The sequence below is a fragment of the Exophiala dermatitidis genome (assembly GCF_000230625.1).
Source record: "Exophiala dermatitidis NIH/UT8656 unplaced genomic scaffold supercont1.2, whole genome shotgun sequence".
NCBI classification, from domain to species: Eukaryota; Fungi; Ascomycota; class Eurotiomycetes; order Chaetothyriales; family Herpotrichiellaceae; genus Exophiala; species Exophiala dermatitidis.
This window is the reverse complement of record NW_008751647.1, coordinates 1,100,597-1,126,669: the sequence shown is the minus strand read 5'-3', so window position 1 is coordinate 1,126,669 and position 26,073 is coordinate 1,100,597. Positions and strand designations below refer to the sequence as shown.

General features: G+C 52.1%; 9 protein-coding genes across 10 annotated transcripts; 5 read left to right on the top strand and 4 right to left on the bottom strand.

Moving 5' to 3' along the window:
• Positions 1-416: 416 nt before the first annotated feature.
• HMPREF1120_01909 (uncharacterized protein) lies at positions 417-1,400 on the bottom strand (the record flags this gene model as incomplete). The annotated part of the gene is made up of 1 exon (XM_009155938.1): positions 417-1,400. The coding sequence occupies one exon, from the start codon at positions 1,398-1,400 to the stop codon at positions 417-419; it is 984 nt and encodes a 327-aa protein (XP_009154186.1).
• A 350-nt stretch (positions 1,401-1,750) lies between these two features.
• On the top strand, positions 1,751-5,174 carry HMPREF1120_01907. Of its 2 annotated transcripts, none has more exons than XM_009155936.1 (3): positions 1,751-2,101; positions 2,180-3,385; positions 3,439-5,174. In XM_009155936.1, exons 1-2 carry the CDS (start codon positions 1,806-1,808, stop codon positions 3,342-3,344), a joined length of 1,461 nt encoding a protein of 486 aa, XP_009154184.1. In that variant the 5' UTR covers positions 1,751-1,805; the 3' UTR covers positions 3,345-3,385; positions 3,439-5,174. The 2 variants fall into 2 exon arrangements, with proteins under 2 accessions (XP_009154184.1, XP_009154183.1); XM_009155935.1 differs by having other exon boundaries at positions 2,180-3,389.
• Positions 3,512-5,068, bottom strand: HMPREF1120_01908 (cytochrome P450 oxidoreductase; the record flags this gene model as incomplete). The annotated part of the gene is made up of 1 exon (XM_009155937.1): positions 3,512-5,068. One exon carries the CDS (start codon positions 5,066-5,068, stop codon positions 3,512-3,514), a length of 1,557 nt encoding a protein of 518 aa, XP_009154185.1.
• Positions 5,175-5,833: 659 nt separating the features above from the next.
• HMPREF1120_01906 (uncharacterized protein) lies at positions 5,834-7,480 on the top strand. Its single transcript, XM_009155934.1, has one exon. It carries the CDS (start codon positions 6,020-6,022, stop codon positions 7,019-7,021), a length of 1,002 nt encoding a protein of 333 aa, XP_009154182.1. The 5' UTR covers positions 5,834-6,019; the 3' UTR covers positions 7,022-7,480.
• Positions 7,481-7,600: 120 nt separating this feature from the next.
• HMPREF1120_01905 (uncharacterized protein) lies at positions 7,601-9,595 on the bottom strand (the record flags this gene model as incomplete). The annotated part of the gene is made up of 1 exon (XM_009155933.1): positions 7,601-9,595. The coding sequence occupies one exon, from the start codon at positions 9,593-9,595 to the stop codon at positions 7,601-7,603; it is 1,995 nt and encodes a 664-aa protein (XP_009154181.1).
• A 2,640-nt stretch (positions 9,596-12,235) lies between these two features.
• On the bottom strand, positions 12,236-15,025 carry HMPREF1120_01904 (uncharacterized protein; the record flags this gene model as incomplete). The annotated part of the gene is made up of 3 exons (XM_009155932.1): positions 12,236-13,988; positions 14,042-14,643; positions 14,693-15,025. 3 exons carry the CDS (start codon positions 15,023-15,025, stop codon positions 12,236-12,238), a joined length of 2,688 nt encoding a protein of 895 aa, XP_009154180.1.
• A 1,421-nt stretch (positions 15,026-16,446) lies between these two features.
• HMPREF1120_01903 (DNA topoisomerase II) lies at positions 16,447-21,481 on the top strand (the record flags this gene model as incomplete). The annotated part of the gene is made up of 2 exons (XM_009155931.1): positions 16,447-16,503; positions 16,553-21,481. The coding sequence occupies 2 exons, from the start codon at positions 16,447-16,449 to the stop codon at positions 21,479-21,481; spliced, it is 4,986 nt and encodes a 1,661-aa protein (XP_009154179.1).
• Positions 21,482-22,731: 1,250 nt separating this feature from the next.
• On the top strand, positions 22,732-24,367 carry HMPREF1120_01902 (uncharacterized protein; the record flags this gene model as incomplete). The annotated part of the gene is made up of 4 exons (XM_009155930.1): positions 22,732-23,104; positions 23,155-23,270; positions 23,342-23,426; positions 23,481-24,367. The coding sequence occupies 4 exons, from the start codon at positions 22,732-22,734 to the stop codon at positions 24,365-24,367; spliced, it is 1,461 nt and encodes a 486-aa protein (XP_009154178.1).
• Positions 24,368-24,739: 372 nt separating this feature from the next.
• On the top strand, positions 24,740-25,932 carry HMPREF1120_01901 (uncharacterized protein; the record flags this gene model as incomplete). Its single annotated transcript, XM_009155929.1, has 2 exons — positions 24,740-24,986; positions 25,043-25,932. The coding sequence occupies 2 exons, from the start codon at positions 24,740-24,742 to the stop codon at positions 25,930-25,932; spliced, it is 1,137 nt and encodes a 378-aa protein (XP_009154177.1).
• Between the last annotated feature and the right edge of the window lie 141 nt (positions 25,933-26,073).

Sequence of the window (26,073 nt, the reverse complement as noted above, 5' to 3'; positions counted from 1 at the left end):
TGCAGTGCTTGGAACGGGGAGCGTCTAGAGGCGGTAGACTCGGACTGCAGACACATTTGGCGAGAGACACGCCGCGCTGCACTTTTGCCGGCGCGTTGGAAGTCAGAACGCGTCGTGGAAGCCAGCCAATCAGGATGCGCGGCTTCAGGTATTACGGGCTACGTCATTGTTTGGAGTCTAGACCAACTTCAATCTCACTGTGAGCATTCAGGAACTGTGAAAGGGAGAAACGAGATGAAGGAGATCAACTTGAAGAAGGCAGTGGGAAACGGAAATGTATACGATACCAGCCCCTTCGAAAGGAGACAGAATCTTGGGTGTTTCTCAAACGAATACCCTATATCAATGTGCCCATTCCAGCACTGGCAGTCTTCGCCGTAACGGTTAGGAATTCTCCAAAGTCTTCAAGTTGCACGTCACTCGACAACCCGAACCATCTTTCGAAGCAATCCCATGATCTCTTCAGTAATACCCCGATGGCCCAGGGTCGTTGGATGGAATGTCACCCAGTCTTCCAATGTAGGCAACCCACTACCGTCAACGTGGGCCCTATGCCTCTCCGGCGTCCTCTCTGGCCCTTGCAGCAGCTGACCTCTGCCACCTCCGCCAAAGTCGGATGGTGGAAGGTTAAGAAACCAAGTATCGGTTCTTTCCAGGTCCGGCTCATGGACCCCGTCTTCGCAGAAACGATGACCTGCAAATGCGGTGTCGATGTCAACGTACAAAGCTCCATGCACCTGTGCCGTGGCTCTGATCACTTCATTCAACATTTCCACCAGCGCATTCAGGGAAGATCTTTTCGACTTGGTCAGGTAGTCCAAAGGCCGGGTCCTGCTGAAAGTCACATGGTCACAGAGATCTGTCTTTTCGTTGAAGAACCTGGCATAGCCGGTGACCAAGAGAAGGCTATGTGGTTTCATACGTTCAACAGTCCCGGCGACGAGTGCATCAAAATTGTTCCAGAGAACGGATGACTCCAGTAGTCTTCGCGATTCAGTGATTGCAGCCTCGCATGTCGAGAACGGATGCCAGTGATAAATGCATTCGTTGAGCACTTGGGAAAAATCTACTTCGTTCCCGGCCACAGTTATGGTTACCAAGTCTGCGTTACCAATGTCAGGGACCTGACTGTAGAGAACGCTCGTGCTTGTAGATCCGCCACACGCGAGATGCCGGAAGGGAGAGCCTCGGATATCCAGCCCGATATCGCTGGCGATCTGTATCGGGTATGCGTCTGTGAAACGTCCACAAACGGAAAGAGGGGAGCCTGCTCCGGCTCCAGCGGCGTAGGAGTCCCCCAAGGCGGCGTAGGAGGCGATTGATAGAACCTGAGAGGCATAACGGGCCTCCGAGTTATTTGTCAAGCACAACCATAGTAGAAAGATTGAAACAGATGCCATGGGAGATGGTGTATAAGACGGTGTAGCAGTGGAGTGCACACCTAAGCGCAGAGTGTCTCACATCGTATGCTATTATTTCCTCCCATGAAGAGGATAGAGATGGAGTGATCAGGGCAACAAGCATAGATTGATGCCTGGATGCTTTTGGGGGCCATGGACTGGCATACAACCATAGAAATCCGCAGGTTGTCAGACGTTCATTTTGAGTTCTAGGTTCTGTCGCTGCCTTCGCGTCACGCCAATATTTTTGCCCGTCCACCCCCAATCACACTCCTTTATGGCGAAAAGCATTTTCGGTCTGACAACTAATATTGCATCTCGACGTCATCCATTTCTCTCACTTTTTCCCAGCCTTGCCAGGAACGTTCTTACTACAATCTGTAACACTGATTTGTCAATCGTTTGATGCAAGCCTTTTCCAGGCTACTTCGCGCCTCTGGCTCTGGTACAACGCGTGCATTCTGGTGCTCGGCTGAAGAGGTCACTTTATGCGCCGCGACTCGTTCAGTCAGCCATCAACGAATACTTCCCATTTTATCATCTTATGGCTGGCGCGGCATGAAGCGTTCAGCCAACGGGAAACCCCGGCCCCAAGTTCCCGACTATTGTGATATCGAGCCCCAGCACGATGAGAGCGGCAAAGCGATATGGCCTGCACCCCAAGCGGCTCTGGAACAAGCCAGAGAATTCATAAAGGAGTGGTAGGTTCATGTCGCTTTTTGGCACCAACCCCCTCCCTTCTCTTCTATTCTGCAACGCAATCCCTGACGACCGGACAGCGCATCAAGCGGCAAAAAGACTCTGATTGTGCCGGACAAGGATGCCGACGGCCTCTCATCCGGCGTCATACTGTACCGGACGTTAACGGCGTTGGGCCTGGATGCATCTCTGATCGATGTCCATCTGGTTCAGAAGGGGTCGAACATCCATGTGCAATCTGAACGCGAAGCCATGGCCGCCAAAGACGCAGCATATATCTTCGTACTGGACCAAGGTTCTGTCGCCGCGCCCCCGGTGGTTGACTCAGCCACAACGAAGTCGCTGATCATTGACCACCATTTGAGCGACCATTTCCCCCAAGGCGCGCAGGTGGTGTCTGCATGCCACTACCCGCCGGTAGCAACAAGCTCGCTACTCACATACGAGATCTGCAAGACCCTTGCCCCAGACCTCTCCTCGTCATGCGCTTACCTGGCATGTATTGGCACCCATGGCGACCTGGGGAACACTCTGAAATGGACGCCACCGTTCCCGGACATGAAGGAAACATTCAAGATATATACCAAGAAATCCATCAATGACGCGGTATCGCTTATCAACGCGCCGCGTCGAACAGCAAAGTACGACGTGGCCACCGCGTGGACGGCACTTCTGAACTCGACGGACCCCAAGGACCTTCTGAGCAATGGCCGGTTGCAGAGCGCTCGCGCCGAGATCAACGCAGAAGTCGAGCTGAATACCCACACACCTCCGAAATTCAGTGCCGACGGACGAATAGCCGTCCTGAGAATCCATACACCCGCGCAAGTCCACCCTGTGATTGCGACGCGATGGGCCGGACATTTGAACTCAAAGGCTCTGGAGATAGTCGTTTGTGCCAATTCGGGGTATCTTCCCGGCATGGTCAACTTCTCCTGCCGTATCGCACGATGTGCTAGGACAAAAGAACCGCCTGTCAACATCATCGACAGTCTAAAGGCTGCTGCGGCCCTGTCGACCGATGGGCTCAGAGACAGGCTGGGAGAGAGCTTCGCCCGAGGCCATAAGGAGGCCAGTGGCGGTGTGGTACCGGTTGAAGCATTCGAGGAATTGATGCAGCTGCTCAAAGTGGGAGAGAAGCCGGAGAAGAAGGAAGACTCCGACGAGCCCAGAGCCAAACGAGTCAAGACCATCGACAAGAGCCCGCAGAAGAACACTATTGGCAACTATTTCCGCAAAGCCTGACCAGGACAATACGGCAATAAAGACAATGGCTTGACTACCAAGTATGTACGAGCACCCTTAAGGTACGCTGATTGCAATCAATTGACCGGTCTAGTAAAATGTTCGGCTCAACAGCACACCGCCTTCAAAACTCCCCTGGTGCTCTCATCATTTTTCGATGTTGCGACTCATGACTTCAAGTTGGGCGCCCGCCTGGTCACTCTGACATTGACATTTTTTGGCTGATGGAACCAGCCGCGCCACACCTCCCACTCTCGATTGCCGACCAGTTCGAACTCAAAGTCGTGCAGGATGGTCGGGAGCAACTTGTACATTTCGGTGTTCGTGATGTGGCGGCCGATACAGATGCGCTTGCCATAGCCGAACTGCAACGTGTGCCTCTCCATGTGTGCGGCAGCGCGTTCGCCGTCGCGCAGCCAGCGCTCGGGGACGAAAGACTCGCTGTCGTGGCCGAAAACGGCCTTGTCGAACTGCACGGCATTGGAATTCATGATGACTTCGGTGCCGCCGGCAAAGTAGCGGCCACAGATCTCAACGCCGCCCGGCGGTACGACGCGCGGGAGGCCCGTGCCCAGAGAGCCATGGATGCGCATGGCTTCGCGCACCACGGCATGCAAGTAGGGCAGTTTGATGGCGTCATTGAAGCGGATGGGCTTTTTCAGTGTGCCGTCGGCAAAGGCCGTGTCAATCTCTTCCCGCAACTTGGCCAGCGTCGCGGGGTTCTTGTGCAAATGATAGAAAATGGAGCAAAGCGCAATCGACGTCGTGTCGCTGCCCGCCCAGATCATGGTCCAGATCTCCGTGGTCACGTCGAGCAAACCAAAGTCGGCATGCTTCCCCTCACTGACAATGTCCAAAAGTTTGCTTAGCACGTCTTGCCGATTCACTGGTTTCCCGGCTGCGATGTCGTCCAGGCGTTGCTTGACAGCGGCGTGAGACTGGTCGATGACGGTGAAGAAGCCCTTGGCGCCCGCCCGGGTCTCCGGCCACAGCATCTGGAACATAAAGTACAGATTTCGCAGGCCGTACGGCACATACGAGATCGCAGCGACCGGGTTCGGCATCACGTCCATCAGATGGCACCAGTTGTTGTAGTCGATGTTGTCGCGAATGAAGCCGAATCCGCCTTCGCGTCCGTAAAAGATCTCGCCGATGATGTCGAATGTGTACTTCCTCAGCCACACGGCCATGTCGGTGACGGCCCCGGAGGCGGCGAACTCCTCCATTCTCTTGTAGAAGAGCGCGATACATCGGTCCACACATGGCTCGTATTCCAGCACCGCTGCCTGCGTGTATAGGTGAGCCACGGTCCGCCGTCGACGAGTATGGGCGGCTTCGTTGGCTTCCGTGAAATTATCTTGCCTCTTGGATATCTTCGGGTTGAATCCCAGGTAGAAGTCGCCTTTGACGAATTCATGTTTCGGCCCGTAAATTGTCTCAATGGCTGCCGGATCCGAAATCTGGACAAGGTTGGGCGCCAGTCTTACGAATGTGCCGTATTTCTTGTGGATGGGAAGTTGGTAGTCGTCTCCTCGGCCACAGCGAACCGCTCGGCAATACCACAAAGACGTGACCGAAGCCCAGAATGGTCCGGGGAAATCCTTCAGTGGATGGAAGTATCGATTATAGATGAAAAGGCCGAGGAGATAAACAAGAAAGCTGGCTGCCGCGACCTCGCCGACAAGCGTCGTGAGGTCTTTTGACCATAGATGTGTCAGCAACATTTATGCTATGAGTGTTAGTTTTGCTTGTAAAAGTGCCACTGGCTATCAAGCGAGAGAGAAGAAAAGTGACATTTATACAAACCCAAATCCCGAGGCCACGGGCTTCCTACCTCACTAGTGAAGGTACCAAGACGATTCGTACCCAAACCTCATGCGTGGCATGCGATTTGATGAAACAACACGCTATCTGCGTGGCGGTGGATGGTCAGGCCCGGTGGGTTTGCTGCATGGCCTGAAGACTTGTGAAGTCGCATGCAGCAAAGCAAGACGATCTAGCCAGCTAGTAGTGGTAGTAGTCGTTCTCTTCACTGGGTCTCCCATCTGTTACGTGGCGGACGAGACGTCCTGGAGGCGTCACTTAGACTGCCCCTGTACCCACGATGGCAACTTCATGCAGATTCGGCGGATTATGCCATGTCACCTTTTGACTGAAACTGCTGCAAGTTGCTCGTGGGTGACAGTACTTAGGAGATAAGCGATTGGACGATATCTGGGACGATACTTTGACAGCTGCCAGGGAGGAACAATGCTATTTGCTGGTGGTGTGGTGTGAGGCTAGAGTGTGTTAGAACCGTGGCCGGCAATTACAATCCAATCCACGAAAAGGGTATGTGGTTCACGGGCATTTTGCAAAGGCCGCCACCAGGGAAAGCTCAAAATTGCAAGATGAGGTCGATTATAGTGCCCGAATAATAATGACCATGGTAGTACAAGCGCAGAGAGAAAGAGATGAAGTTCAAGTTGAAGTAGACATAGAGATCACGTGCGCGGCTCAACTTCGTCTGGAGCAATTCCTCCGCGTCGGGCCTTTCGCGGCGTGTACAACGTAGTTTTACGGTTCCCCGGAGTTGACATGTTACAACCCTGTTGTTGCGAATCGAATTTCTGCATGAGCCAACGCAGTTTCTCTGGTCCGGGCAGGATCGCAGATTCTCGTACTCACTCTTGACCATGGACTCCGTCGTCCTGGCACCGCTAGACTCGTTAGAAAGCCATCTAAACTCCCTCATAACCTCCCTCACGCAAACCAACACCTTCACCAATGCGCCGCAGATAGCCAGGGATCTTGTCTCGGACGACGACAATCTTACTGCGTCTCTCAACCTCCTCCAAAGGCACCAGCAGAACTATGCGCGGATCCTGAACCTCCGGGCCGAGGTCGTGAACCTGCAAGAACAGCTCAGAGACACCATCCGACAATGCGTGGCTCTTAGACAAGAGATCGGCCATATCCACCCATCTATCCTGGATTCACTGGACTCGGACGCAGATGGCGCGGAAGCAGATCAAGACACAGACTCAAAGGTGGCAGAAGTTGACTATCAGACACTATTATCGTTTGCAGCGCGGATCGGGAAACACAATGCCGCGGCGGCACGCGAGGCAGAAGCAGAAGCCATCAGAAGGAAGATTGCGGCGAGAAACAAAGCATCTACAGCTACAACGACAACGAATGGCGTTGGTCCCGACTCAGTAGGCGGGAAAGGGGATGCCAATGAGAATGCCACTGCTGAGACCGAGGCTGAGCTCGAGCGCATCAATAACACTATCGCTCTTACTCGCGCGCAGATGGGTATGGCGTTCCCAGATGCGAATTTGCTCCGCGTTGGTGCGCTAGGACAGCTTCAGCTCCTGCAGGAGCGGCAGCAACATACCGCCTCTACGGGAGGAGACGGGGGAGACGCCGAGGCGCAGGCTGCAATAGACCGGGAAGTGGAAAGAATGGTCCGGGATACAGAGGACATTGCCGAACCAGAGCACGAAGCAGATGTACCAGAGGAAGAACACCGTGAATGGCCCAGTCCGGAAATGTCCAGGAGGTCCATTGGAGGCGATGGCAGGCCGAGTGGCTCGCAAGCTCGGGGATCTATCACCGCTCATGCTCCAGCCCCTTCGCAACAACCCAAGAGGAAACTCGATCTGGATTTCCCGAGCAGTGATGACGAGGAATGAGGTATAAATCTTCTCACCAAACAAGGTCTCCTGTCAAGGGGGAGAATAGTGCAGTCTAGAATGGCCAACCTCACCCGTTCACTCCAGGTATCACGTATCACGGTTCAATAGCCTCAACTTGGTCAAAATACATGGGTTATCACACCCCAGCAAGGAGTCGGTAACGCAACTTTTGTCCGTCTACCTCGATAAACTGGCATCTGGGGGATTCCTCGTTCGGTCTTGGTTCACGTCAGTAGACAGCGGTGTTCGCAGCTTAGCTAGCAGTAAAGCTCTTGGTCGAAGTGTGGTGAATTTGGCTCGCACCCAGAGAGAAGACGCTAAGTCTTGTCGGTTTGGCTTAACCCATCCCCGTATGATTGAAAGGTAATAACCAATACGTCTCTTACGAAAGTGATGGACGGAGTACCCAATAGAAATTTGCTCAAAGCAGCTCTTCCAAGCAAACTGTCTTCTCGGCCTCGTTCGCAAAAGACCCTTCGCTCTTTCGCCCGCCAATGTCCATCGGCTTGCCACCTTCGCTCCATTATTGCTGTTTCGACAAGAATTGTTTCTTCCTTTTTTCCCAATCGCTAACGTTCACGTCCTTTTTGGCCCCAATCTTCTGCTTTTGGCTTTGGGCGATGCCTCTTCAGCCTCACGGTTCTCTTTCTTGGCCTTGCGCTTGAGATCTTTTCTGGCCAACTTTTGCAGCTTTGCTATGATAGCAGGATCGGGGATATGTTTTGCGGGATCCTTGTTGGCCGCCATGTAACGCGCGTGCGATTTCGGACTGATTGGCCCCAAGGCTTTTCTGGCACGTGTCTTGGGACTATCGTCTTTGGGCCTAGGAGACCTCTCAGACCCGGACTCGGAATTGGAATTGGAGTCGGAACCAGACTCGGTCGAGAATCCTTCTTGTTCGCCCTCTGGTTCATCCTCTAACTCACTGCCTGAGCTTTCGTCGAGTATAATTCCGAATTCTTCTGCTAATGATTTCTCAACGTAAGTCTTACGGCAGTACCCTGGCGCTGGCGGTGTAATCGGACGACCTTCGTCCGCGTCCGGACCAAGACCAGGAGGGCCATAATTTTTGGCTAGAGAGAATGTGAGTTTAATTCCACGGCGGCTTTCCGGCATGTATGATGGAGGTGCCGTTGTCGCCCCGAGCGACATGTCCACGTTCGGATTGCCACTGGAAGCAGCTGACATCGCGTTGGATCTCCGAATTTCATCTGCTAGCGACCACGTGCTCGTAAATGTCTCTGACTGTTCTCCAGGATAAGGAACATGGGGACGCAATGAGGACGAGTAATTTTGTCCGTGAAATCCAGAATTGGATTGAGGGTGCAACTCTGGTGGAGTCTGTGGTCTGTAATCGAAGTGAGAAAGGGAAGGACCTGATGCTGGGGGGAAATCTGAGAGCCAGTCAGACCAAAAGGCACCAGGAAACACTGATGATGGTTGGAGGTCTTGCAAACTGGGGACCTGTGGAGTTTCTGAGCTGCCGCCACCAGTTGCTAAAACGTCTGGGTTTACAGTAGTTGCGGACTGATCTCCTTCTGGCATACCGTGGAGGCCTAGGGCTTGAGGTAGACTCGCTTGCCCTTCCTCCTCGACATTTCCAGGGATCATCGGCGTGTTCGGTCTTGCTCCCTCAACCGGGGCTAGAGTTTTTGCACGCGTCCGAGAGGAGACCGGTGCGTTGACGTGGGCACGTTTTCTCGTTTCTTCGGGCTGCCCCGTGCCCTCAAGTGGCATCTGGTCATGGACAACCTCACTGGCCAGAACAGGCCTGCCCAAAAGGGGATCTGGATACAGAGGTTTCTGGGCAGCACGAACCTCACCAAAAGGGTCAAATTCTGGCACAGGCAAATAAGCGTCTTTGGCTTTCTCAGCCACGATGCCCTGCATGTCTAAAAGAAACTGGCGTGCGACTTGTGCTTCATGATCAGACTCGGATTCAGTATCCTGTTGTGACTCGGGAGACTGTTCGGGTTCAACAGGGCTCTGAACTCTGGTGGCATCTTGAGTTGCAGGAGTGTGCTCGTAGTCAAGAGCTTCGGGGGATCTAAGGCCTTGTTGGCCATGGGGAGGAGCCTCAACCCACTCGGCAGCCTGTACCTCCAAAGCATATTGATAGTCAGCAGCCTCCTGGAGTTCAGAGACTCGTTCAGAGCCAGTAGCTTCCACGGCTTCTGCAACAGCGTCGTGGACCCCAAAAAGTGCCGGGTCTATCTGTTCCATAGAGGTTTGTGCTTGAGGAGGCCAAGTATCAATTGCATCGGAATCCAGACCATCTCGCAACACTCTTTTCAACCGTTTCTGATGCCACCGTAACATCGCCTTGTGATACTGTACTCCTCCCTCAAGAAGCATTTCGCGACGTGGGCTATGCGTGTTGTGGTGGGGAGGTCGATGGATCTCAAGATTTGCGATAACTCGATCCTCGGAGGTTCTGCGATGCAAATAGGCTTCATGGGTTCCGATCTCCGGATAGAGATGGTTTACATAGTTCAGATCGGACCAGGTTTCGGTCGTTGGGAGGCTTCGTGAGGGCGGAGCTCGTTCCGGTGTCGGGTTGTCTTTGGCCATCTCACTGACAATCGATTTGGAGGCTTGGGAAGAGATTTGGCGTTGCTTTTTTGAGGATGGATAACAAAAGCAGTCAAAGCAGTGTAGGAAACAAGGAGTAGGCCAAAAGGGGGCGATGTTCAGGCAAGTAGTGTAGTACAACCTGCTGTGTTGATTCAAAGGGAGCAGAGAAACCAACACAGTTAACGAAATGGCGCGGCAGGTTGGAGTCGTGCTAGAACAGGCGGAAAATGAGAAGTTGATTCGAGTGTTTGCGGCCAGTGGCCCTGCTAGTGTTAGTGGCTGGCGAGATTCTTCCCAAAAAGAGCTGCATCAATGACCCGTGACGTGCAGGTGCTCCGCTCTGCAACAGTCTCAACTGTTGCCAGTCTTCGCAGCTCTGCCCTCACCTCGGTAAGTCGACAAGGTTGACCTAATTCCTAGTAAGCACTTCGCTAACGTACTTGCATCTTCACGCCACTCGACTGATACCGCGCCCCTCTCTTCTTTGTCATTGTCCAGTTGGTAGGCCGCCAACACGCCTCACAACTCATACATCAACGATCAATGCGTGATTTCATGCATATACATGCCTTCTCCTCACTCAGCCACCGGCCTGCGGAGGGGCGAGCAGAGAACGATGGTCATGGCCACGCAAGCTCGTTCTTCCGAAGAGCATTATGACCCCGGGCAGACTTCAGGCGCCCTCGGGGCTTGTTCGGTCACCAATTCAAGTCTACTGACTGCAGTTGAGCCAGATGAACGTTCATGCAGAGCACCAGTATGGGATGCTGTGTTGAAAAGGCTTGGGCATCCTGAAAGGCAAGAAAAGTAAAGGAACAGTGATACAATTACCTCTTCGCAGTGCTGAGAGGTCCACAGACATGCTGCAAACAACCACAGGGCCATCATGCGGGGTGTTTCCTCGCTTCTTGAGCGGCATCACAGGTCTCCTGTGCTGGTTCTCAAGTATGTCCTGGCGGACGAGGATGCGGAGTTTTAATACTGGCGAGACCATCCTCGAGATATACCCGCGTCGGATAGGCAAATCTCTTTCCCGGGAGCGGAGCTGGCCATTTTACAGTTGCCCTGTCGCTTCGGAGCACTACGACACTGAGTTGGCTGTCTTTTGCCCGTTGTCCAGAATGTCAAGAGATTTCAGGGTCTCTGCTATGACGGAAGTATCACTGTCCACGACGGACTGAAGAGATCGATGGGCGAGCTGAACACGCTTTGTCGCTGAATGAACCTGTAAGTGTGAGGTTGGAAGCCTGACACTGGCACAGGACAAGGAGTGCTTGAGTGCTGTTCAAATGCCACGCCAAGCATGGCTCTACACGTGATGTCTTCGGGTAGATTACCCTGGTAGGTCAAGCGTTGTTTTACTACCGATAAGGCTTGCCTTGATCCTTATCGATGGGGTTGGCCACAGTCTGAGGCTACCTCGTGTTGAACGAGTTTCATGAATGATTCCATGCTGGGAGCGAGAGTGGATCTTTGTATCTCATTGCTATACTGCTCTGGAGATTATGCCATGAAGGCTGTTGGGGCGAACCCTGCAAGCTATGTCCACGGTGAGCGGGACATGGGCCTGTACCGTCATTGTCTGTACTCCGCCCTGGTTAAAGCAGCGTCAGAAAATGGCACTTCAACCCCTTGCCCTCCTCAGCCTTGTGGTGGTTGACTATCCTGCTTTTCCCAGGAAATCAGCTGCCTATCACCGTTGTGCCTTTTCATCGTTCTTGGGATATTTCTCTGTCACTTTACTCATACACTGTGCACTGGGTCTCTCCTTTTCCTATCACTGCCTATGGGTTTAGCTCTGCCGCAGACAACGCCCTTGATGACATGGGCTTTGGAGCTTCGGAGCGGTCATACGGGCGACTGCATATTAAAGAGACTTTGAAGGTTCACAAGGAGAAGAAGAATGGGCAAATCATTTGGATTCAGTCAGAAGGAAGTACAGGTTCAATATTGCTCAAGCCGATCGATCACAACGGAGGTCGAGACGTCTGCATGGAATGGATCCACTATCATTTCTCCCAGGCCGGAAGCTATTTCCCCACTCAGGACAATGTCTCTTACCCACAGCAGGGAGCAGAGGTACTCCCCGTTGGTGTCATAACATCTTTCAATGAGGTGATAAGTCCAGATTACATTCTCTAGGTACGCACCTACCTGGGGTTTCTGTGCAGAGCAACCGTGAGCCAATGGCGAGACTATAAGAATGATCGAAGGGCCATGAGGATCCTCCATTAGTTCCTTTGCAGAATCAATCTTATACTTGATCAGTGGACGAAGGTGGTGCGGCTAGCCATGTCAGCATGGGAAGAAGCCCCTTGGCCTAAGGAAACTTTAGCAGTACCAATACATTCTAGGTTGCATGGGTCGAGGCAGCCGAGCGGAGGACGGAGAACTCGATCTTTTTTTGCTACGATATCTCGACAGCCACGGGCATTAGCTACCAGAGAATGAGCATACAAGACATGGGGATTAGGAACAGTTCGAGCAAGGCCAAAGAGTCTCTTCAGTAAATTGACAGTCTCGCTACGTAAAAGTTATTGTCCCATCATCAGGCCAGTCAACTGGCTACTATCCAGATCATCCATCGCAAGAAAGTTCCACAGTAATATAGGAGTCATTGAGATTCAGGTGGACTGGTCAAGCACTACGCTTTCCCCAACCACTGAAGAATCCGCCCGTACTTGCAGATGTTGCATGAGCAGGCTTGGGTGGCTCCTTTGTGCTTGGGCTTACTGTCGAAGCATTGGACGACGTAGGTGAGACGGACGAAGCCACGCGTGCGGAGGGAGACGACGTCGAGCCACTCAGTATCTTTCGAAGAGATTCTAGCTTTCCTTTCGTCTCTTCGAGTTCTTGTCGAGCCATGGCCTCGGCCGTCTTCGCATTCACCAACTCGAGCAAGAGCGCATCGTTGGACACAGGCTCGTGATTCTCTGTAGCGAGAATAGCTTGGGTATTGAGGCTGCTCGATCGTTTCGAAAACGGCCCAAGGCTGGAGGTTCTGGTAGAATCTGGCTTGCCCAATTTTAGCTCCCGAAGGCCGGTTTTTGAAGGAGGCCATTTCAAGTCTGGGGCTTCTGCGACAGGGGTGTACAAATCCGAAGGTGAGTCAGGCACGGAGTTGTTTCGTGAGCGAAGCTCCGAGACTGTCCTTTCCAGGCGTTGTTTGTCCTTATGCGCATCCTGGATGCGCGCCCGCGCTTCACGCAAATCCTCTTTGAGCGAATTGTGTTCTGCTTCTCGTTCATCGAGTTGCTTCATGAGTTCCCGACACTTCAGGGCCTCAGCTTCATGCTTTTCTTTCCACTCCGATACCGCGTCGCGCAGCTGATGCTTCGATTGGATAATGGACGTCCGCTTCGAATCTTGTCGACATAACTGTCGGTCGGCGTCTTCCATGAGCGTGTCCAAAGCGATGTCTTCGTCATTGGCTTCTCCTTCTGCGATTTCTCGGATAGCAGCAGTTTGTCGTTGAAGGTGGTCTAGCAATGTCCTTGCAATCTGGCGATCTTCTTCGCGTTCTTCACGCTCTCTTTGGAGTTCTCGAGCGAGCTCGACGTGTTGACGTTGCAGCTTGGATAATTCGGTGAGTAGGTCCTCAATCTGATGGTGTAAATTCCGATCACTAGAGGTTGCTGCCGTAGTAACGTTGGCTTCCGCTGTTACAACGGTGGAAGATACCACTTTCACAGAGCACTCATCGGACAGTTCAGTGGCGATCGTACTTGCATCTGAATTGCTGGTCTCGACAGAGTTGAGCGTAGATGTAAGACTGTGTCCCGAAGATGATTTCCGAATTGATTTGTTGTTGCCAGGAATGAGCAGGCTCAGGTTTGCGGAGCGAGACGGCGCGTGTGAGGAGGCAGCCCAAAATCGGCCCAGAAAGTTTGACGCTGCAGTCATCAAAGAAGGGGCTGCAGAAAGATCTTGGGACTGACGGAAGGTGGTCTCCAAGGACTGAAGATGTTCCTGGCTGACCAAGCTGGTGAGAGACACGAAATCTGCCACAAGGTCATCCGCCTGCTGAGCATAGGTGTCCCACAGACTCCGTGACAGTAGAAACTGCATGGCATCTTCGAACTCTGAGCATGCAAGCAGTTTCTTCTGATTCCGTTGCATCAACGAAAGAGCAACTCGCATCAGGGTCTCCGTGGCGCCTTCGGACAAAATAACGTCGTAAATCCGTAGCAACATTGGGAGCGGACAGGTAACGGCGAAAAAGGACAAAAACCACTGGGATACGTAGACTGGTTCGATTTTGAGGTCGTCAAAGTGAGCCGCTAAGTCAGGTAGATGGCGAGTCAAGAGTTGCTGGAACTGGTAGATTCGAAGATGGAGTCCAGATAGGTCGGGCAGATAGCACGATCGAAGGTCATAATGCTCCATGAGTCTGTAGGCCGTCAGCATGTGTTCTCACCGTGGGGTGCCATGATATTGCCATACCTCACGAGGATACTGAAAGCCTCTGGCTCGGTCATATGCATCAAAAGGGGCCCGACGACGAAACCAAGACCCTGACAATATCCAATCTTGTCATCGTGCAGGCTGAAAGCCTTCAACACTTTCCCCAGCATTCGTTGGCCGTCACCATCTTCCTCCCGAAACATATCGACATTTGGGAAACTTCTCCCTACATCCTTGCCAATCAGAGCATCATATGGACTTGGCTCATTGGAGAGTCTTTGGTATTCAGAATGGAGATAAGGATCCTGCGCCCTGGCTATACTGGGCCAGACCACGCCACGCAGAGGAGGTGGCACACCGCCGCGGATCTTGTTAGAGGTGAGGGTGGGAAGTCGTTGGGCCGTTTGTGTATAATCCTGAACCAATGCGGCCCAGAATTCCAATTCTGTCATTGGCGGAGCAGGAAGCAGTGAGTATCTCAACGACTGACGTTGTGGGCCATCAACCATCCTCTTCAGCTGCTGGATCGACGGTGGTCGGGTGTTCTTCCGCGCTCGGGTACGTGGAGCAATGCCTGCCTTCGGGTCCGTCGCCAAAGCAGCATTTTCCTTCTCTAAACGGGCGAGCAAGAGGGCGGTTGACTATGCGAATCAGTCTGTGGCATTCGAATGCACCATTGTGTAGACTCACCTCATCAGACGCCTCATCCCGAGGCTCTTGCTCCTCCGTCTTCTCCAGACCTTCCCAGTTCACCAAGTTCAATGAAGCGGACTTATCGGAGGACTGTGACGATGAACGGCTCGAACGTATAGATGAAGGAGAGCTTCCAAGCGGTGCAGTTTCGGGCGAGACATCCAGTTCGACATCTTCCTCGAGGACGGAGAAGGCGGAAGCATCGGAGAGGCGTACAGTGATCATAGAGCTCCGGGGAAGGGGAATATCTTCTGGGCATATTTCGACTTCGGTCTCGGTAGCATATCCCAGGGACATATGTTGCGTGACGTCCATTGCAATTTCGGCCATGGTGAGTGACGCTTCCAATGGTGACGATGGCTCTGCCTTAAGAGAGAGGCCGCCTGAAGAGGCAGAGACGGCCAAAGTGACAAAGTGGAGGGTGAATGAGTGAACTCTCGTGGAGGTTGGGTGTGCAACAAAGATCAAAGGAAAGACTGCCCGCAAGGTTCGCCAGCGACCGTGCGAGGGGAGTAATTGATCCTACACCAGCGCAAGATAAAGGAATGGACGTCGTCGAGGACAACTACAGGGGGGCAAGAAGGCAGCAGACCTGGTAGAAGAGAGTTGAAGACCTGAAGCACAGTGCGCAGGATGGATCAGAACACCAGTCTGAGGTGGGCCAGGGGCTGGTGAAACCTGGTCTGCTATGCTACTCCTAAGGTGGCACCCTCCATCAGATGGCCCGTCCAATGCTGATCGGCGATCGTTTCCAGCAATTTCGGTTCCTATAATCATATTCAAGCTTAACTGACAGAAGAAGAATCACTGTTGACACCATGAACGACGCAGCACATGGGGTTATCACTGGCACAAAGGGCATGCTTGTAAGTTGTGTGAGTGCATGCAGGCGATGGTGTTCGACGGGAGGTCCCGACCAGGCGCGTCAACAATGGGAAGTTGTTGTGGGGGTTATTCACCCGCAAAGAAGTCCAACAAATCATCATCTGGTGTCAGTGCTCAGACTCCTTAGGAGTGACAAGCGTACAACTTCACAAAGAACATTGACCGCTGCTGGTTCAAGTTGCGGTAACATCACTCTGTTTTATTAGTAGGTAGACACTTCAAGTAGAAACTCCCCATTGCACCAGAAGGATCTGCCGAGGGCAACTTGAGTAGACCGTCTTCCAGTTTGTGTAGTCGCCGCGTTCCAGGGGTTGGCTTCTAGACGCGTTCCCGCTTCCGCTCTCTTGTCACTTGAGCGAAAGAGCTGTATTAAAGTTTCACAATACCCAATATCATCCTACATGCACAGGTGCTCACAGCATACTCGAATGAATGTACTCTGTATATCACAACTCGGTTGTTCCATTAGCTACCTGAGCGCTCATAATATTTAGTACCCAGTAACCTTACTAAACGAGATTATCTTCTAATCAAGACCAAGTTGCCGACCCTTAAGCACAGTATTAGCCTGCTACCTAAATAGGTTAGCGCATGATCGCGCCAAGATTGCGCGTAACTGGGCGTGCGATAAACCTTGCATTTGATGTTGTTGTTGACATGATCGCACCGTAAACAAATCTTCGGTTCTTCAAGTGGCCGCTACAAAGCCCAACGCAGTACACGAACCAGCCTCGAACTCTGAGCGGAACTTCAGGTCCGCATCAGTCCCCTCTACTCATGCAAGTAGTGCGATCAGTATCAGGCCCTCTTCACGGGCGCTTTTAGACAAGCACTCGCAACCCATTTTTCGATCGCCCCTCGCAATCATGGACGACTCAATGTTCGACGTCGACGACGGCAGCTCGGACTTTGCGCCAGCTACAGTAAGTGCGACTCTGAGAACCAGCACGAACGGCGACTAACCCGCCACAGAAGGCAAAGGCCAAGCCAGTCAAGAAGGCCGCCGCCACGAAACCCGCAGCCAAAAAGTCAACTGCGCCCAAGGGGAAACCAGGACCGAAACCCAAGGCAGCTGTACCAAAGAAGCGCTCAAAGAAAGATGATGAGAATGCGGCCTCGGAAGATGAGTCCATACCAGTCTTTGACGACGAGTCACTTTTGGGCGACACCCCACCGCAAGCGAAGAAGGCAAAGCCCAACCCAGTCAAAGGCAGCCACAAAAAGCCGCTTGGTGACGTGGTCAATGAAGCCATAGGTACCGATGGCGCAAACGACTCGCCGCAGCCACAGAAGAAGAAACGTGTCTCGGAACAATACCAGAAGCTGACACAGCTGGAGCATATTATCAAACGTCCTGACACATATATCGGCTCAGTCGAACGCACAGAGAAGCAGATGTGGGTCTACAACACGGAGCAAGATAGTATGGAGTTCCGAGAAGTGTCGTATGTCCCGGGTATCTTCAAAATCTTTGACGAAATTCTGGTCAATGCAGCCGACAACAAGCAAAACGACAAGACAATGGACGAAATCCGCGTCACAATCGACCGAGGAAAGGGAGAAATCAGTGTCTGGAACAACGGCCGGGGCATTCCCATTGAGATCCATTCAAAGGAGAAGATCTACATCCCTGAAATGATCTTTGGCCACTTGCTCACCGGCTCCAATTACGACGATAACGAACAAAAGATCACTGGTGGGAGAAACGGTTACGGTGCCAAGCTCTGTAATATCTTCAGTACTGAGTTCACGGTCGAAACTGCAGATTCCCGTCAGAAGAAGAAGTACAAGCAAATTTGGACCAAGAACATGTCTCAGATGGGAAAGGCCAAAATCACAGATACCACCAAAGGCGAGGATTTCACCAAAGTGACGTTCCACCCAGATTTTGAGAAGTTTGGCATGGATGCCATGGATGATGACCTCGAGGCGCTTTTCAAGCGCCGGGTCTACGATTTAGCCGGCACCTGCAAGGGAGTTGCGGTAAAATTGAACGGCTCCCGTGTTCCGGTGCGAAATTTCAAGAAGTACTGTGAAATGTACACCAAAGCTATCAAGAAAGAGCGAGGCGAGGAAGCGGCAAACGACAGCTCTGAAATCATCACAGAGTCGCCGGATCCACGGTGGGAGATTGGGTTCGCTGTTTCTGATGGCTCGTTCCAACAGGTGTCATTTGTCAACTCCATTGCCACAACCTCGGGAGGCACACACGTGAACTACATTGCAGACCAGATCGTCAACCGCCTGATGGATATTGTCAAGAAGAAGAACAAAGGGGGCGCAGTCTTGAAGCCCAACCAGATCCGAAATCACATCTTCATCTTCGTCAACGCGTTGATTGTCAACCCCGCGTTCACCTCTCAAACCAAAGAACAGCTTACCACCAAACCGAGTCAATTCGGCAGCAAATGCCAGGTTTCTGAGGAGTTTATGAAGAAGGTGGCCAAGACAGAAGTCATCAACAATATTTTGCACTTCGCGCAGCAAAAAGCTGATCAGATACTGAAGAAATCAGACGGCAGCAGGCGGAGCCGTATGAACAATCCTAAGCTTACAGATGCCAACAAAGCAGGTACAAGAGAAGGTCATAAGTGCACCTTGATCTTGACGGAAGGTGATTCGGCGAAAGGGCTCGCACTGGCAGGACGGGCTGTTGTCGGACCAGATCTGTTTGGCGTGTTTCCTCTTCGTGGCAAGCTTCTCAACGTTCGAGACGCATCTATCGACCAGATCTCGAAAAATGCGGAGATCCAGAACATCAAGAACTTCCTGGGACTTCAGCACAAGAAAGTCTACACGGATACACACGGACTCCGGTATGGGCATCTCATGATCATGACCGATCAGGATCATGATGGGAGCCATATTAAGGGCCTGTTGATCAACTTCCTGCAGGTCCAGTTCCCCAGCCTGCTGAAGATTCCAAAATTTCTAGTTGAGTTCATCACCCCCATCGTCAAAGTGTACAGAGGCGACCCAAAGAATCCATCCCAATCTCGGGCGTTCTATACCATGCCAGAGTACGAGGCATGGAAAGAAGCACATAAGCATGAACGTGGTTGGGAACACAAGTACTACAAGGGATTGGGTACCAGCACGTCTGAAGATGCACAACAATATTTCAATGACATTGACAAGCATCACAAGGAGTTCGACGTCATGAAGGATGAAGAGGCTTCCTTGATAGAGTTGGCCTTTTCAAAGAAGAAGGCGGATGAGCGAAAAGAATGGCTGCGTCAGTTCAAGGCAGGGACATATCTCGACCACTCAGCGAAAATAATTTCGTACTCCGATTTCGTCAACAAAGAGTTAATCCTCTTCAGCATGGCGGACAATGTTCGATCGATCCCTTCTGTTGTCGACGGCTTGAAACCGGGTCAGCGGAAAGTCATGTACGCATGCTTCAAGCGAAACCTGAAGAAGGATATGAAGGTTGCCGAACTAGCAGGGTTGGTCAGTGGAATGACTGCTTACCACCATGGAGAGGCGTCTCTGCAGCAAACAATTGTTGGCTTGGCACAAGACTTTGTTGGCTCGAACAATGTCAACCTTCTGGAGCCGTCTGGTCAATTCGGTACGCGGAATCAAGGTGGCAACGACTGCGCCAGTGCTCGTTACATCCACACCCGTCTATCGCCATTCGCGAGGAAACTTTTCCACACGGATGATGAGGCACTGCTCAAGTACAATACAGACGATGAACGGACAATCGAACCCGAAGTATATGCCCCGATCATTCCTATGGTCCTTGTGAATGGCGCTGACGGTATCGGTACTGGTTGGAGTTCTTATATTCCAAATTATAATCCTGAGGACATTGTGGAGAATCTCAAACGCAGAATGAACGGCGAAGATTGGAAACCCATGCAGCCCTGGTATCGAGGCTTTAAGGGCGAAGTCAAAGCAGGTGGTCCTGATCGATTCCTTTTTAGCGGCATCATCAAGCAAACAGCCGACAACGAAGTGGAAATCACCGAACTGCCAATCCGAACATGGACACAGGACTTCAAGGACAAGCTTGAAGAGATCATCAAGGCTGAAAAGGTGCCATCCTTCATCAAGGACTACAAGGACTACAACACCCACGAGACTGTGCACTTCGTCATTCAGTTGGATGAGAAACACATGAAGTCTGCTGTGGAGGAGGGATTGGTGGAGAAGTTCAAACTCACCAAGTCCATTGCAACATCAAATCTGGTCGCATTTGACCCGGAGGGACGCATCACCAAATATGCCAACGTGGAAGCCATCATGGACGAGTTCTACCGCTATCGTCTCCAGATGTACGCCAAGCGAAAGGAGTGGCTTCTGGAAGATATGAACAAAACGCTCCGGCGCCTGACCAATCAAGCACGCTTCGTGCAGATGATCATCGATGGCAAGCTAAACATCTCCAAGAAGAAGAAGGCTGTCCTCGTCGCAGAACTGAAGAAGCTCGGGTTTGACGCTTACCCGAAAACTGTAGATGCGTCCAAGCAGAATGAAATTCTGCCAGTGGCCGAAGAGGACGCCGAAGACGAAGACGAGGGATCTGTCGATGCCAGCGCCTATGACTACCTTCTCGGCATGCCTCTCTGGTCTCTTACACAAGAACGTGTAGAGAAGCTCCTGAGACAAATTGGTGACAAGGAGGCCGAAGTCGATGCCCTGATGAAAAAATCCAAGGAGGATCTATGGAGAGAGGACCTTGACGAATTCATTTCTGAATGGAGGTTCCAGCTCGAGGATCAACATAACCGAAAGCGAAACATTCGAAAAGGGAGACGTGAGTCAAAGAAGTTTGCCACAGCGCTTGGCTCGAAAGCTGTCAAGAAGCGCAAGGGTCTTGGTGACTCCGACGATTCCGATTTTGAGATGTCAGCTCCCAAAGCGAAGAAGACTGCGCACGCAGCAAAGCCGGCACAGAAACAACGCTCGATTACGGCCTACACTGCTCCCAAGACCAATGCTTTGAAAAATGCGATGGAGCATCGTAAGCTATACACTGATGGTTCCAGTGAGGGGACCGAGCCACCTGCAACTGCGCAGCCTGAAACCAATGGGGATATTGCGACTGTCAAGGACGAAGCCAATTCGGAGGAGGATCCCCCGAAGCCGGCCAACAGGAAAGCCCGTGCCGTCACAAAGAAGCCGACAAATTATGCTTTGATCAGCGATTCTGACAGTGACAATGGAGACGGCTTGCTTGCGGATCTTGGTGATATGGTCAAGGGACTTCCCAGCAAAACAGCGAATGACCCCGCCAACGAATCGAGAACCCTATTCTCCGCTTCCGCCTCCCGGCCGACCAGCAGTCACGGCCACATGGTGCCAGTAAAACCAGCGCCAAAAGCCACTTTGGATCTGTCGGATGACGAGACTGATTACAAGATGCTGGCTCCTCAACAATCGCCTCGACGCTCCATCGTTGTCACGAACAAGGAAGAATCAAAAGTCGCCGACGAGTCCGAGGACGATATCATCCCTAAGAAAGCCAATGCTACGGCCGGCGCGGGTGATGATGATTCCGAAAGTGACGCGGTCATGGCCAAAGCCAGCAAGAAGGTCCCTGCGAAAAAGGCAGCTAAGGATACGCAACCCAAAGCTAAGAAAGCTCCTGCAAAGAAGGCGGCTCCTGCGACGAAGAAGGTTCAACAGTCGCCGGTCGCCAAGGCCTATGCAAAGCGACTGGCCAAGAAGAGGGTGGTGGACTCAGACGATGATATGGATGCCGATGCTTTAGCGGATGACATTCTGAAGTCTCCAACTGCCTCTGAATCCGATGAGCCCGTCACCCGGAAATCCGCAGCTAGACCTCCGAGACGAGCTGTTGCTGCAAAGAAAACCTATGCATTTGATGATGACGATGAGGAGGACGGCGATGCGGGCTTCTCAGAGGATGGATTTTCAGAGAGCGATTAGTGGGTGGTTGTATTGGATTTACTTGCTTTGACGATTTTGGTACTTTTTGCTAGCGTTGCAACGGAGCAAATATGGACAGGGGCGGTACAGATGCCATCAGCTGATTTTCCTTGAAGTACATGCACTGGAACACCGATGACAGAATTGACAGAATTACCTACCATGTTTCATTCTGGACAAGCAAGCACTTACGCATAGATGCTTTCACTTTCCCTCCTGACGAACGCTGCATGGCCCAAAGTAATCTGCAGCTGTGAATCACCAAGCCAAGCCAAGATCGAAGGGAAGAGAAAAGGAATGGACCAGAAAGACGTGGTGTTTGCCTGCAGATTCTGATACTGATATTTCTTTGTTCCCTACAGGCGGTGGCAAGGCTAACCAATAAGGAGCCAAAGCTGTGCAACCTGACGATGCAATGTACCGCTCGCGGGCTGGAAAGCCGTCAGGGCAGATCCCGCACAGGCAGAAAGGTGAAAGAGATCGCCTTACACACGCGGCGCATTTTCAACGGGCCGAGGCGGGTTGTCAGCGCCCTGGTGGGTTGGTCGGTGTTCCCTTATCAGCCTCCGCGGCCTCGAAGGAAGTCTGCATGGTGACCCATAGTCGCCGGGACATCACGACTGCCACAATTGAAAAGTTCAACGGTAAGACTATGTGTATATGGCACTGCAATCCAATATTCCTGCTTGATGAAAAGGGTGTGATTGCGTAGATTGGGATCTGGGGGCTTCGGAGGGATTCCTCAAGTCGGCAAGCTCTTCTCTTGTCGTGCCGTTCTCGACTGCTAAGGACCTTGAGAACTCAGTCCATGTTGTCCTCCAGGAAGAAGGTGAGCGATCCTTCACCGCTCATCCAAGATGTCCAGTCGAATACAGAATCGACTTCATTCCGATTCGTCTGAGGAGATGCTCGAAAGAAAAGTCGCATTGTCTGTCCTCAGCACAGGCTGGTTGCCTGCTTTAGCAGGAGGAGTTATTGCATGATCTCAAAGGCCAGACCGTGTTTTCATTCTTTCAAACCCCTCTTGAACTCGTGGCCGCCTTTTTCTTTCATTCATTTTATTTGTACACTGAGCAGCTTGAGGGATACTCAAAAGCTTTGTGTTCACACGGGTTTGCAACTTTATGTTTGCCAGTCAAAGCAAGCACAGGCGGGATACCCACAACAAGCTACATTAAGAGGAATTATCCAGAGATCGATTCTTCCCTTGCGGCTAGATAATCTCCTCTTACGAACACAAGGAACTGATCATGGCTGCCATTCGCTCCCTCCTCAATCCACTGGTGGATGACGACCACCGAGACAGCAACGAGGAAAGCAAAGACGAGATCTCTACTCACGACAGTCAGATGTCTGCTTTCTCGGACGCCTCCGGGGATCCGCAGCATAAGCCGATCCGAAAGAAGCAAAAGATCTGTAAGGATGCCGCGGTCTTCAAGCCAGGCAACATCAGAGGGGAATGTCGATATCCACCGTATGAGGATGACGATCCAGTGCTGGCTGTCAAACATCAGATGTTCGAGGTCTATCCTGTCGGCAATATTGCGTCCTATCCAAGACATATTCCCTACAATAGCGAGAAGAAGCTCTACTTGGAGAGAACAGGCAGGGAAAGCTTTGAAGGTGAGACTTGAACGGTACACCAAGCACGTATCCCAGCTAACCTTGCCCAGTCTTCCAGTATCAATTCAAGGTCCCCGGCGATTCCACTACGTACACAATGCTCTGGGACTATAACATTGGCCTAGTTCGAACGACGCCTCTGTTCAAGTGTGGGAACTACTCCAAGGTGCGTGCACAAGGCAAGACATGGCTTGAAGACAAGAACACCCAAGACAGGACCTTTCTGACACAGTATAGACAACGCCGGCGAAGATGCTTTCCCGCAACGTTGGATTGAAAGATATATGCCACAGCATCACAGGAGGAGCCTTGGTCGCACAAGGTAATGGGCTTGTTTTGCAATTTGTCTTGTCTGAATGGGCTGACGTTGTATCAGGTTACTGGATCCCATATGAGGCGGCGAAGGCGGTGGCAGCCACTTTCTGCTGGAAAATTCGCTATGCGTTGACACCCGTCTTCGGCAAAGACTTCCCTGAAATGTGTATTCCTGAAGACGCCGACGGCTTTGGATCCATGCAAATCGACCCTGAAATCACCAAACGATGTGCAGCCCAGGCTCAGGTGTACCGGGAACTGGAGCTGCAGGGAGCTGGCACCTCATCGTCTGGCATACCAAGCCCACGCACACCCTTGACACCACCGTCCCGAGCCCCAGTCAAGAAGCTCATGCCAAAACCACACCAAGTCCCTGATACTTCTAGCGAGTCCTCGACTGACTCGGGTCGGGAGGACAAATACGAGCTCTCTTCGGCGTCCCCACAGATCGCCTTCAGTGACCCCTGGTCTGCAGTCAACTCGCCCCGTTCTCCACCAGTCAAGGTGTCCTTCACCGATCCATGGTCCCCTGCCAGTACTACTCGGTCGCAGTCTCCTCATGGTGGCTCACGCAAAGTGAGGGCGGCTGCAAATATTCCACGCTCCCACACTCCTCTTGACCTTCTGCCTCCTCCACGGACGCCCCTGTACGCTCCAATCAAGGCCCGGGTCGGAGATTGTGGCCATGCTGCAGACGGCGCTCATGAATCGCTTCTCAGCGAAGGAGTCTCTCCCAAATCCCGTGCGGTACGAATGGACATTGATGAAGACTATGATGCTGGTTCTGATGACTCTGATGGTGCCAAACCTGTTACAACGACGAGCAGAAAGAGATCTTCAAAGGTATTCAATGAAACCAAAGCAGCCTATGTCTTGATGAAACTGCGGACACAGACGGACACTGTCAAGGCTGGCTTGAAGTCGCTGAAGCGTAGAGCATCGGCATAAGTGCATGGATAGAAGGTCACTTTTGACAAAGGATGTACGCGAGAATAAGTCTGATGGTTTGAAGGGACGAGGGGACAAGCTGTGTTGTATTGCTTGCGACTAGACATTGAACGCATTTTGACGCGAGTTTTTACCGTTGTGTGTGCAACTCGCGTACCTTCCTGCTGCTGTTCAAGTTCTGCATGACTGCGCCACTTTGTATTTGTTTTTTAATCTGGTATTGTTGACATTGCAGAGACACTTCTCTTTGCATCACCTCGTGCTCCGCTTCCCTCTCCAGTGTCTTCTTGAGCCTAGAGAGCCCACCACTACCCAGTCTCTGGCTGCAAGACCAGATTCCTCCTACCGCCGTCTTGCTGTAGACTGGCCGCCATGGCTTCGAATCCAGTCAGCAAGCTCTACACATGTCGATACTGGGCCCTTGGTCCGGCATGTCCAAACATCGATGCCTTTGGAACCAATATCTGTCCCTTTGCTCATTGGGACACGGGTCGGTTGGCCAGCCATTTCCAGCAACGGGGAACCTGCGTGTCATGGAAGCATTTGGGGTATTGCGGGCGAGGTTCCGGATGCTGGTATGAACATCGGCTCACCGGTGTAACGGGCCTTTTTCAAGGGAGTATGCGAGACGCAGACGTCTTATACTATTGTGGGAGCATCGCTGATGTGTTCAAGCAATCGAACTCACTGGTTTCGAACTCCAAGTCGCCAATGCCGCAAGCAATTCAGGCTTCAACACCTTCAGCCACGAAGCATTGTTCGATCTGATATGGGCAGTCAAGAGACTGGCATTGCAGGTAAACCCTGGCGCAGGTCAAATCAAGGGAGTCTCCCTCCCACCAGATCCAATCTACCCTGACAGATACAGGCCTAGCGGGAGGTGGGACAACCGCAATACCAGGAACAAGAGGAAGGCAATGGCGAAGAGACAACGTGAGATCCAATCGATCCAGCCTAAAGCAAACTCACTTCCCCAGCACGCGAAGAAGTGGGATGCGAAGAGAAAGATGAGCGAGAACCTTATCGATTTCACATCTTCGGAAAACGAGAATATGCTGGACATCGGCGATGGTCCCGCCAACGGCGCAAAGCGACAGAGGGTCTCTGGAGGTCAGAATCATCGGCCTACTAAACTCCCAACACGGCCCAAGGGTAACGCCCGACCGAGCGGAGCCTTCCCAGCTGTTCCAGATCCAAAACCGGCTTTCAAGCCCTCCGCTCCAACTCAGCCGAGACAGATGCATGCGAAAGTTTCCAGGGACCCGCAGCCTATTCGGGCTCCTACATCAACCCGGCCCTCAAATGCGAAAAATGAGATCATTAAACAGATGGGTTTTGTCAAGATCAGTTTTGATGACATGAGAAAGAAAATGAATACATGTCAAGAGACCATGAGAACACTGTTTGACGTTCATCAAGACCTGTTCGATGACAACAACGTTATGAATGCCCTGCAGAAAATGAGCAATAGCATGAACAAGGTCTTCGACGGAGCGAAAGAAGGAGCTGCAGAGGTTGATTCGGTCATTGCATGGTTATCTGGTAAGAGTGACAACATTCTGTGAGGCGTTGATGGGTACGAGCTGTGGGACAGATCTTTCTTTGCCGATATAGCTGTTTGTGTGTGCGGATACACTCCGAGCTTTCGGCCCGGCGTGATTGATCTTATGGACGACCCGGTGCGGTCTTAATGCCACAGGAGGGCC

Excerpts from the sequence above, each read along its gene's own strand:
- HMPREF1120_01906 (XM_009155934.1), top strand. The coding sequence starts at position 6,020 with ATGGACTCCGTCGTCCTGGCACCGCTAGACTCGTTAGAAAGCCATCTA.
- HMPREF1120_01907 (XM_009155936.1), top strand. The coding sequence starts at position 1,806 with ATGCAAGCCTTTTCCAGGCTACTTCGCGCCTCTGGCTCTGGTACAACG. Across the intron at positions 2,102-2,179 it reads AGAGAATTCATAAAGGAGTG|CGCATCAAGCGGCAAAAAGA; the intron begins GTAGGTTCATGT and ends ACGACCGGACAG.